At 36.5% G+C, this 12,874-nt stretch overlaps 1 protein-coding gene across 2 annotated transcripts in view; it reads right to left on the reverse strand.

The window, feature by feature from the left end:
- Positions 1-12,874, reverse strand: part of PIK3C3 (phosphatidylinositol 3-kinase catalytic subunit type 3) — a 67,238-nt gene that overhangs the window by 1,084 nt on the left and 53,280 nt on the right. For both annotated transcript variants that reach the window (XM_057384528.1, XM_057384527.1), the window contains one exon: positions 3,388-3,513. In XM_057384528.1, coding sequence (XP_057240511.1) covers positions 3,388-3,513 — 126 coding nt within the window. The remainder of the gene's footprint in view (positions 1-3,387; positions 3,514-12,874) is intronic.

Consider the following 12,874-nt stretch of genomic DNA (forward strand, 5'->3'; position numbering starts at 1 on the left):
AAGCGTAAATAAACCTCCAAAACTGCACAGTTACACTTTAGGTGAGATACCCCTCATCCCACAACCTTTCACTTTTCTAATCTCTGCTTACCATTTCAGCCCTGAATGTAACTGACTTGATTTGTAAATTTACAAGGGAAATAAAATGTGAAATTAGATACTTCAACTGTGGATTGTTTCCTTCCTCTGCAGAAATAAATAATGCTGCTAAAATGAAAATGACTCTCCAGGGAGAAATGGCTATTCAGTCTATTAGTATCAACTAAAATTAGTATGCACTTTTTCCTCCTCTTGAGAACTACTGTACAACACCATTAGCTTATTCTAAATGGTGAATTTATTTACTTTTGAGRCAGTTTTTTGATAACCATTAAGAAGGAGACAAGAAGTGCATGAAAAGGTCTGTAAAATATCTGATAAAATAACAGATTAGAGACACATTAGAAACTAAACTAAAGGCTTCATAACACARCTGTAAACTGAACTCAATTTAGAATATTGTTATAAAGGAACAATACTGAGCTGATTCCAAAACATCCAGAGTATTCTATCCAAGAGCTTTACTYACTGCAGAGTGACATACAGAATGCTCAAACACCATGGTTACTATAATATCCAACCTTGTTAAAAAACTCTTAAGTGCTGCAGTAGAATCCACAGATTCCTTGCAGGCCTATTTTGAAGGCAGTTAAAGAATAAGTAACTACTGATCAACAAAAAGTATGTTGAACAGCATTTTAAATGAAATATTGTGTGGTATTAGGGGAAATCTGCTGTTTACACTTGTGTCAACACCTGTATGGTGTTGGGGCTTCTTTCAGACAATTTATAATACTATTAAAGCAAGGCCACTGGTAATTCAATGCAGAATTATAAATGAACAAATTGAAACCTCCAACTAGCCATGGTGTAAGATGACCCCTTTACAGCAAATTCATGACCCATTAATTGTTCATTTGTGTAATGATTTACAGACTCTATGAAGACTCCAGCAGCAGATTCTAAGACTGCCTCAGACAAAAAGGAAAGATAATGATTTTGACTAATGATGTACTAAACATCRCTAAGAAGCACCCTATTTCACACCTAATATAGAGAATAAGACATTAATTACACTTATTTTTGATGATTTTTTAAAGTATTTTTTAAAACACCTTAATAAAGCACAGATTCTTAAGACTTGCTAACTGCTGCTAATCTGTGTCTATTCTTTTAGCATCCTCCTCACACTTGCAATCCAGTATCATTGCAGGAGAAAGCCTGCAAGTCTTAATTTTTTAGAGCATGAATAAAGGCAATAATTAGAACTCCAAAACAATCTTCACATGGACTCAAGAGATGCCTTTAGCACTCAAAAAAGCAAGACACCTGTTTTTCATTCTAGGCACCAGATGCCCAAAGCAGAAATCAAAGCTAAATGCACWTAGGTTGCACATTCTGCAGCAGAGCACAAAGACTGTTCAGAGCCTCAGGAAAACATCACTGTGCTGAAATTCAGCATGGGCCAGCTGGAGAGGTAGAAACCCCAAAATAATATAACTACATCAGGCCTACATTTGTGGCTGTCATATCAGCTTATCTGGTATCCAAAGTGTGATGCACCAGCGGGTTTGCATTTAAACTCCCAAAAATATGAATGAAGGATGCCATTGGTGCCTGCTGCAATATGGATCAGCTTTTTGCTTACAACACTATTCCTGGGARYCAGAATCACAGAATGGTTTGGTTTGGAAGGGACCAAGGGATCAGCTAATTCCTYCCCCTSTGYACAGGCAGGGACACCCTCTACTAGGCCAGACTGCTCAGAAGCCCATCCCACAGAAGTCTGGAGTGACACTGTTGGGTACTTTTAAATATATTGAACAAATCTGTCATTTGATTTTAAAAGCAGTTTTAAGAGCTGAAGAAAGATCAAGCAAAAATAAGCCTCAATGGAAAAGTAAAAGGTCACCTCAATCAAACCTGCAAACTCTGTCTAATAAACACAGCTTCACAAATGCAGTAACAATTATCTGGGAGAGTGTGGCAGTCTCCTAAGGCAAATGAAATAAAATGACATRTCTTAAGTGACTGTCAGTATGTGATGAAAACAAAGGTCTACACCCATACTGGACAAMCTTAAAACCTCAGTCCTGAATATTTCTACTGTTTTTTTCTTTTTTTTTTTTTATTTGAACCCCAAGGTAGAATGCCAGGCATTTTTTACTTTGTCTTATGAAATTACAGTCCTCCATCCAAAGTTCAAAGATCCATAGAGAATGACAATAAATTTTGCATCATTTCCATATAATTACACTTCCTTTTTTCACATTTCATAAAAGATCACCTTTATTAAATATACAAGGTACAAGGAAAATATATTTATATAAATGGTCAGGGAAATGATGCTATTTCTTCTTATCCTGCAGTGCAATTATTCAAAATAAAACCAACTTTGAAGAATACAACAGAAGAYCTTCAGCAAAATGATAGCCATAAAAATAGTTCTCCTCAGTTCATATCAAAATTTGATCAGCCTTTTGAAGAAAGAATCAATAAAAGACCTAGGATAATGAGTAGTTTCATTTTCCCTCTTAATTCCATTTATTGTCATGACTCTAATGCTTAAGGCAAACAGTGTAATATCTTAAACCYCTGATAAACAGAAACCAAATGTCAGATGGTTTTAACGACAAAAAAAAAAAAACAACCCACATCGGAAATTCAAAGCAGAAATGCTTTTGTGAACAGTTTTATTCAACATGGGAATCAAGTATTTTATTGTCTTACTGTGGATTGTAGTAAGACAGCAGAGAAAGATGTGGGTTTCAACACTTCGTTCTTCATAAAGGGTATATAATCAATAATTTATTGTCAAACCAGATCATCAGCAAGAAGGCTGCTCTAAGTTCCTCCTGGAGCATTCTCTTCACCAGGCTGAACAATCCAAGCTCTCAGACTGCCCCTCTGGCAGAGATTCTCCAGCCCTCTGATTATTTCTGTTGCCCTCTGGACCCGCTCCAACAGGTCCATGTCCCTCCTTTGCAGGGACTCAGAGCTGGATGCTCCAGGTGGGTGTCACCAGGGCATGTCCAGCCCCTCACCCACCAGCACTCCCAAGTTCTCGACAGGGCTGCTCTGAGTCTGTTCATTATCCAGCCAGGACTGACACCAGAAATTGGTGTCCCATGTGCCAGACCTTGCAACATTGCTAAAACGCCTCAGAATTTTTTCTAGAACCACTACAAGCTTGTTCTGCAGTCCTGATGGCTAAAACACAGTTTTAACTTGTAGGAAAATGAACTCAAACATCACAAACAGTGAAATCATGCTTTTAACTTACCACTTGCAACCTCTCACCTCAATCAGCTTTCACAGAGACCAGCAAGTGAAAAGAAAATAACTCACCTGTGCAAACTTGTGTATCTGCTCCACCACAGCTGCAAAGAGGGCATGGACACTTTCATCAATTAGACTCTGCATATAATGAACAGCTTCTTCATCTGACAGGTCCAAACGAAACTTGTCCTGCACCTGGAATGGGAGTGGAAATGACTAAAATTAGTTCACCTGTTAAAAACATGCGTTATTCTGTGTACGCAGAAGCAGATTTTGGCTGTTTAGCAGCGAATCTCTCTTTTACTTCCAAGTTGCAGAAGATTGTTGGAAATGTAAGCAGGATTGAAATGCTACAAGACAAAGAGAAAATACTCAACATTCACTAAAGAATGAAATGCCACTTGAGAAAAAAACATACAACTTTGTGCATTAAATACAAATTCGGAAGAGTCTGGATGAACCTAATGATTTTTGAAAGGACGTAACACTTCCTTACTCTAAACCTATTTTCCGGTAACACATGTCKTTCAGAAACTGTAAGGATTAAGTAAAGAATACAGAATGAGAGGAAGSTGTAAGCAAATAAAGTCTGTCAAAACCAACCTTTGTATGGTGAGTGTGACTTTCATTAACTTTGATCGTATCCACTGTCCATGAACACTTGGTTGGAGACACTGACAGCTCTTTACATTGTTTTTCCCTTTTGATAGCAACACTGTACCAGTAACATTCTGAATAGTACTTGCAACTTGTACATGCTCAAAAGCTGGATTAAGAATACAGGAACATCTAAATTTTCCTATTTCCAYCTTGGCAATGACAAGGCACAATAGATGTCTTTCTGTGACTTCCAACTAATTCCATAAAAACTCTTCAGAACKGATCCAGTGACAACTTTCCCYAACATACAGCGCTACCCARYCCTAACTCCWCTGAGACTGGTTTTAWCCCTTTCCCCCTTCAAATCTCTTCTGATGGGCTTAGATCCTAGCACTACCTAAACAATACTATCCATATAATTTAAAGTACTAGTTACCTTATGAAGTAGTGCTGGTAATCATAATGTAGAAGACTTACTGCTGCCATGTAGTCACATGCATTATTCTCATAAAGATAAATCTCAAACAATGCAAGCTCTTGKGGAAACCATCTGCATAATGAACCAGGTAAAATGGTATCAAACAATCTTTTACCCTATCTTTATGACAAGTCAAAATGTTTCACATCCTAGGTAAATTGTTCCAATGATTAATGGTCCTGTTTAACAACTATGACTTATTTGCTGTCTGAATATGTGCAATTTCCATCTCAAACAGTTCAGCTCATTAAAACTTTTTATATTAAAGAGCTGTCTATCAGAAATCTTTCCTATGTGGGCAAATAGGAAGTGATTTAAATTGCTTCTTAATCTTCTCATGGCTGTGACTGTAAGACAGAATCAAGTYTTTCCTGAATATTTTCCATGAATTCACTATCTTTTAGGCATTGACAAAAATGCAATTTCAATAATTATTTCAATAATTTGCATAATAAGGTTGAATTTGTGAGATGATACTACCTTCATGTCCTATTTCGCATGCTTTCTATGCACCAAGGATACCATACACTCAACCACCCACTTTATGACAGCAAAAATGATGCAAGATTTTGTTTAGTGTAACAAATTTCAGTTTAATATAACTCTGTGTTCYCTTCAAAGGCAGCATATGCCAAAATAGTGCCCCTCAGCACTTTAATAAAAAACTTAAGTTAGCTAGCAGGGTATGGAAAGATTATACAATTACAGAATCCATTAGGTTGGAAGACAGCTCTATAATCATRAAGTTTCTACACTCAGAATACCATTATAACTCTGTTSCTGGTATGTTTGAAGCAAGCATAAAGTGAGTTTTTACTCAACTCTTCTCAAAAAGACGTTTGGTATGAAAGAATGGATTAAACTAAAAAAGTTCAACCTTTCAATGAAGCATCTTGCCAGTGAGAGATTTGGCAGATATTCCAAGAAGTTCTTGTTATGAAGAACTTTTATCTTCACAACAAAAACGATGAGAAGAAAGTTTATTAACTCCCACATCAGAAGTTTCAGACAGAGACTGACATACACAGTAGAATCTAACCGAATTTAATGGACTACTCACATGCTTGCAATTATGCAAAAGCTTAAATACATCCTCAAATTACAGCACAGATTTCTTTCAGATCTATTTTAGTGCTCACAGAAAAGGTGACGTTAATGAGAATTCAAAAAAAAAACTAACTCCGATTTAAAAAAAAAAAAAAAAAAAAGAAAAAAATCACCATTACAATCTTTCACACAATTTTAGTAATCAAACACTTTGGCAGTCTTCTAATTGGCTCATGGAAGACCCTCTCAGAATTTTTGCCGTTAGTTATATCATTCTATGGAATTAATGACTAATTAAACCCACCTCCCACAAAACACACTGGCATACTGATCTATGTGCAAAGAACTTCACCCATAGTTAGATCTTGCAATCAGTTCACAATTAACAGAGGGATCAAATGATTCCCAGGATTAGATCTTTGCAGCGAAGTTTTTCAGCCTCGCACTTAAACTGATTGAAGAAACGCAGATGAGAAGAAACAGGGAAAAATTACAATTTTTTTCTTGAGCTGCCACAGCAGCAACAAGATTAATACACACTGACTTATAGTTCCTATGGGAAAGCAACAGTAATTCTTATTTGAAACCTGCTGAGTTCCAGTGTGGGATATATTCAAAAAACCAAATAGCTTCTCACAGAGAAGGTCACCAGAGGAGGTTTCTGCATGGTGCTAAAAAAAATAAAAATAATTTGAGGGTTGAAATTCTGATGAGTTATACACACTTATGAATGGTSACCATCAAGAAGGCATCGAAGACGTCCCACCTGAAGACTTAACTTAGAGCCCCTGCTTTGATACTTGAAATAAGTGCCTGGTTATAGTTCAGGATTTGTAAAACAGAAAATAAGCTTGATGAATCTATCTGAACTTTTGCTTTGTTTCCAGAAAAGATACATGAAATCCCACACAATATACAAATACTRTTTTAAAATACAAAGTCTCAACAACAGAACTTAGTTCTGTTCCAAGAATGTTCCAAGGATGAAGAGGTTGAATAAATAAATATAGTCCACCAACACGGTGACATTCAATTTAAAACTAAATTAAAGTTGCCCACTTCCTATCATTACTGCATAGACGATTGTTTAGTAACAAAGTCTACAACAAGAGGATTGCATTTATATGAAACTATGTGATTAGAAATTTTGCCATACTTCAGTTAAATCTGAAGCACTTTGTAAGTGGTTCTGTCAGTTACCATGATACTGCTTTTATTTTTCAAAAGACAAAAATTAAAAGGGGAGAATAAAATGAAGGATAGTTAAAAAAAAATGGGGTGAGTGTGATGCATTAAAGCATAATTTGCTTGTGGCTTAATTGTTGATGATGAAAAAAGAARCTGATCATCACTTGCAGCAGACTCACACAGAAGATGGGAACCTAAGCAAGGCAACAAGGGGGAAAATATTTTACAAGAACAAAAAGAAACACTACTTCACACCATGATTATCCCAAAAAGCTCACTCAGGGGGGAAGAGTACAACATCTACCAGAATAATAGGCAATGTTAATTGATGGTAAACACAGACTTTATTTTTTTCCATAAAGTGTCTTCAAGAACTAAAATGAGTATTGTTTAGAAAAATGCATCAAAGTTGTCCTACAAAGCTGATTTGACAGAAAACTCCCAGTAAGTCACATAGAGCTGTATAAAGTACAAGAAACAGAGTAACGAAAAGAGAAGATGAAATATTCAAGAAAGCACTAATCATCTCATTACAAATGGCAGTTAAAGATCCGAGAAAATGGCARGCCAGAATCTTCATTCAGTTAAACAAATCTCCAAGTTCAACCTTCTGTCTCTGTCTATTTTGTATTTTTTGAAAGTATGACAGGCTTAGGATTGAGAAATCATATAAAGCAGAGTTGGGAATAATACTACTGTGGGTAAGAGCATTTCCCTGCAAAGTTCCAAGATTTYCACTTGGGCCTTTTGTTCCCCAAGCACAAGAGTGCCCTGTTCCTTCCTGCAAAGAGCAGATTTCTGTGGTGGTTTTTCTGTCCTCACATCTGACACAACATGGACCACAGTTACCATACTAAACTCAGCAATTTTTCTTTTTCACTAGCAAGCCTCTTTTAATTCATTTAACATTACCTGAAATGGATTAGGTACTTAAGGCTCAAGGTTATGACAAACTACATAAATTTTGTGGAAGCTTTTATAATATTCAGGGTAGTATCCAAATCCGTATTTCATGAACACTTGTAGCGGTTTTTCAGAATTACTGAAGAAGGTAGTAGTGCATTTTGAGGTGACACAGAAGATGTACATATGAGAATCCTTTCCTCAGTCTTCTTTAGTTTTCAGACAAATTTCAAGCCAGACATTGTAAAGAATGATGGCTGCTCTAGTATATATTCTTCCAGCAACATTAAGCAGCACTACTTGTGTTTTTATAGAATTTTATTACACTAGTATAGGATTGCTCATTGCAAATGAACTTCAGTGTCTTTTTCCAGTGGATCATAATATACACCGAGTGTAAGCACCACTAAAACCAATTAACAGCAAAAAAGAAAAAAAAAAAAAGCAGCATTTTCAAGATTTTTTTACTGTTTTGCCTTGTAATTATTACTAATAGCCGGCATCCCACGTTCACATGGCAGAAACTGGCACTAAACGCTTGGCTTAATTCTTCGCACATTTCATCTTTTTCAGTGGAACACTTTCTTGCTTTCTCTTTGGCTTGCACTCCAAACAACTCACAGCACAAACTATTCAGATGCTTTTATTTGCATGAACAATTTAATTTGAGAGAGTGTTCTGACAACAGTCTGTTATCAAGGGCTCAATTTGAACAAAATGCAATTCCTAGGCTTGTAGGCTTTCCTCAATTTTTTTTWAAGTAAAAGACATCAAAGATGTTAGTATCTCAAAACTTAACTTATGTAAGAATTAGTGTTACAGCCACTACAGTACTCCAAGTCAACACTGTTGTAGCTCAGAATTTCATCATATTGATCAAAAACTTACAGTCAACTCAAGAGTGTACTCATACTTGGTTCATGATTTGGTGTTTACTCCAACTTTTGTACTTTTTCAGTATTTCARAATGAATTAATACGCATGAAAAATCAACAGTCTAGAAACAAAAAAGCTGGGTCTGCAGCTGCAGCATCATTACCCAAATGGACAGATAGATGAGCGTCTGCCGAAGCAAAATAAGCTCCATGGTAATGTGACACTTTTACAAAACATGAACCTCCCCAGAGCAGCAAGAAAATATGACTACTGAAACAGACTCTAATCAAGCAAAAGTGACTTGGCTTCTCCTGTAAATTTCCTACTGGCATTAATAAATCTCAGGAAGACTTCCTAGCACCGTCTTTTAACAAATACTGGTACTTTTGGTCAGGTGAAAAGGGACAGATATCCACTGCCTAATAAGGCTTATCAATCTCCAACTTTTAAAGTCCTTTCCATTTTACTAACTTGTGAACTCAAGTCCCAATTATCTTTTGGCTGACTGGGGAGCACAGGGGAGAGGGGAAGCAGTGTTGAGTTTCACTATAGGCCAGATGGAAAAAAGCCTGGAAAAACTAGCTCAGTTTTAGAAACAAGTTAGCTCAGAAGCTTTCTGTACCTCCAGTCACAGCTCTACTTCAGCTTTTATACCTGTAGAGTAAAAGTAATTTCACTTTGATATATTTAATGTCAAAGGAACAAAACACRTCTGCTCTCTCTTTTTGCTAGTTTCCAAACAATTACACTGATCATTTTCTCATCAAGGGGGATGAGCCCCAGTTAAGTGTTCAAACAGCTCTGGAAACACACAGGGTGCTCTCAGCATTACAGCCCACAGAGAGATGATTTTCCCCTCTTTTGGACAGTTTGATTTTCAGTTTTTCTGTATCTATCCAAAGGTACTATCAAAATGAATGGGGCTACTTTCACAAACAGAAGTTAAGCTCCTGTTTATGGAAAGCAGGTATTTGTGCTGTCTGTGCTCCCAATAACCTCGCCTGTAGTACAGCATCTTTGCAGCACCTTCTTTAATCAACGGACATCTGAAACAGAGCTCAGTCAATTAGGACACTGTCCTTTAATGCCTGCTGAGTCCTTTGTCTGCCAATGAATCACTGGTCCCTGATGATTTCTCATTTAAAGGTCAAATCTGCAATGAAGGACAGATAGAAACCATCTGGCTTTCCTGCAGAAAAATAAAAAGCTTTTTTTGTTAGGAGGTGACAATGCTGAATCCATTAGCTGCATCTGAAGAGTGATGGTGCACCTCTTCCTTACGCAAAACTGGCTACATAATTGACTCCAGATTTTAGTCATTACTACTTAGAATTTATAGCACTGGCTAATTTTAAAAAGCTCAACAATTAGCAATGAGCACTGCAGCTGTGCTGGAAATGGAAAAGCAAGAAGCAATGGCAGAAAAAAAAGTGTAGCACTATCTTCATTGTATTATCAGTTATGCATTGACAAGTCAATATAAAGMTTTCAGCCCAGTCTTTTTCTTGAAACTGAGAAATAGAAAAGTATATGTGAAGAGTGGAAAATTTAAAGGCAATTACCTCCGAGGCCACAGAAAGGGAAATGCAAACTGAGGAGAATCCTCTGCTACTTTTCAATTKAATTTCATTTTGTGACGTTTTTGAGCCACAGCAGGTTTTCAGAAACGCCTAAATCAGAGTGGCAGTAGGATATGGTGTCATGAACTGTGAGGTGAAGCACRCTATACTAACAGCTTTCTTTATAAATATGTATATTTATTGTATATATGCATATATAAATATTGTATATATAAATTATATGGAAAGGACAAAAGGAAATGAAAGGAACAAAAAAGACAACTAACTTTAAACACTGCAGTTACTTTCTCTTGGTCAAAAATTGACAAGCTTTTTACTAAACAACAAGGATTTGATGAGAATTTCTCCAAGTTTGAAGATGGAGACAATTTTGTGCAGYTGGTAATCCCTGTTTTCTGTGTTCTCCTAAGGGGAAAAGTAGTGATCAAAAGTGGAGTGAGAGAAGTGAGTTAGTGCAACAAGCTTTCCTTGCAGTTGGAAGGTACTAGCCCTRTTTTTCCATAAATACTGGGTATACTCACTGTGAATGATACTTTATATACCCACTGCAAGCCAATAGCTGGTTCAAAAGTTTTCCATACGCTTTTCAAGAATGGTTGGGAAACTTCAAACAGAGCTTTGTTTGTTTTCAGGTCAATGCTGACTCATTCATTTTCAGGCCAATTTTAGCTGTGAGAATGCATTTTTAAGGTCAGCACTGATTTAWTTTCTGAAAACAAATGCTACGCAAAGCAAGGTACTGCCAAATTCTTMTGTGCTCTAAATCTGTATCTACACGTGAAGCCACTGGGAGATTCTGTTTCTTTTCATGCTAGCAGGAAAAAATATTCCCATTGCCATCTTTCTCTGATAAATAAATCAATTTGTGTAGTTTGCTCTCTTGAACAAGAAGAATGTGAAATCTCCTTCAAGGARGAGAGGAACAGAGCACCCAGATGTGCTTACATGACCCTACGCCAATAAACCATGTCAAAGAGTGCAATCTATACTTATTTTACAGAACATTGTACATGATAGAAGCGGCTGTTCCAATTTTGCCTTCACTCAATCTGTATTTCTCCCAAGACATTTCACAACTTTAGGACAGAAACAGCGCTTGGACAATATGCCTTCTGTTAGATTTTAAGCTTGATTATACAGTTGCATTCTGTCAGTGAGCTCCTTGGGATACCATGCTGTTATGAGATGGTAGAGGATAAGACAGCAAAAAAAAAAAGTCTGCCTTTGTTACTCAGTCTAACAGTCTAAGAATATTTTCCACACTTGAGATTTTTCTAAAAGGTCTCATATAACGTATCAGTATGAAATGCTGAAGAAAATCACAACTCAAATCACCCAAGGCTTCACAGAAGAGGACATGTTTCAATGAAGTTTTCTCATGGTCTTACTTGTTTTCCTTCTTTGACTGAACGTATGAACGTCCAAGAATGCTGACTAACGACATCTTAACTTCTCTAACTAGTGAGCACCCCATTATCCTACACCTGTGTACCACAGGAAATGACAAGACACAATACAAGAAATCAAGACATGGAAAATTAAAGTAGMGTATTTTATTTCAYCTTATTTTATTCTAGACATCATTACCATACGGTAGGTGCAAATTTTATTTTTATTTAGAATATATGTGTATGATTACTAAAATTAARCCTCCATTCTGGCTCTAAGACCACAGCAGATGATTTTCTGAAGGTTTAGAAAAGGGGAACACAAAAATTATCTGGGAAGACAATTTTCACACCCTAGTGTAACCTGCACTTCCCTGCCTACTGGAAAARTGAGGAGGTGGCACATGATGTCGCTTTGTGAACACAAAGATGAGACTGGGAATTCAGCTACCATGTAACATTTCAATGTTTCCACTTTAAGAAAGCAAAATTATGGCCATTAAAGTCTTTCTTTAGAAATAACCTTTAGAATAATTCATGCCTACTTTGTAACAGCAGTATAGCTGCACCTACTGAAAAGTTCAAGTATCAAAGGTCTTTRCGCCAAACAAATTGTTTGACAAAATAACTGCAGTGTAAAATTTCAATAGGCAATATAATGCATGTAATATATATAGCAATTCAGTAAGCATTCCTTTGTTTTACAAAAAAGGAAGTTATTCTCCTCACAGTTAAATCATAAACCTGGTATCCTGATTAATCTCTAGACTGAGATAAGGGTAACCCATCTTGTTGTCTGTGAATCCAGAGCTTCAATGGCTCCAGGCTCTGAAAGCAAAACGAGGGCTCTACACAAAAAGTGAGTGCTGCATGAGTGCCCCTACTGCAGCCCCAAGGAGGAAAACGCTGGTGACGAACTTCCACCTCCAGTGTTCACCAGGACACCCTCTTAGTTACAGAACACTGGTAGATYTCCACCTTTGTTTTCTGTGAAAGTGATACCATGGTTGAAATGGCTATTGACTTGTCTCACAAATCAAAGGTAATTTAATTTTGCAGGTCAGTCCAAAATGGATCTTTACCTAATTTGAGTCTGTTGAAATATATATGGATTTTTCGTTAAAGCTTTAAGGAAAAAATAAAAATCAATTGAGATGCTGAAAGCATTTATTCAATTTCCTGCAACAAGGTACAGTATTACCTTGTTAAATGACTGAACRAACTTGCCACTCACCCCAAGACACACAAGGCACCTTGTTCCTTTTTTTTATTACTTCTAACAAAGCTTATAACTGATTTCATATGGGCTAATGGGTATTTAATACCTCAAACAAGTTTTCTAGCASATTATTTTAAAAAAGCCTGAACAATAATGACCTATTCACTATCTATATATGAGGCTAAGATGATTCTGATCCTARTCCATTTAGAGCTATTTTCTGGTTGGTTTTTTAAAAGTAAAACAGTGAAATGAAAAATTGAAAACTAAAGGAAGC

Source organism: Malurus melanocephalus, unplaced genomic scaffold, assembly GCF_030028575.1.
Source record: "Malurus melanocephalus ecotype Western Australia unplaced genomic scaffold, MMel_1.1 scaffold_715, whole genome shotgun sequence".
Taxonomy (NCBI): domain Eukaryota; kingdom Metazoa; phylum Chordata; class Aves; order Passeriformes; family Maluridae; genus Malurus; species Malurus melanocephalus.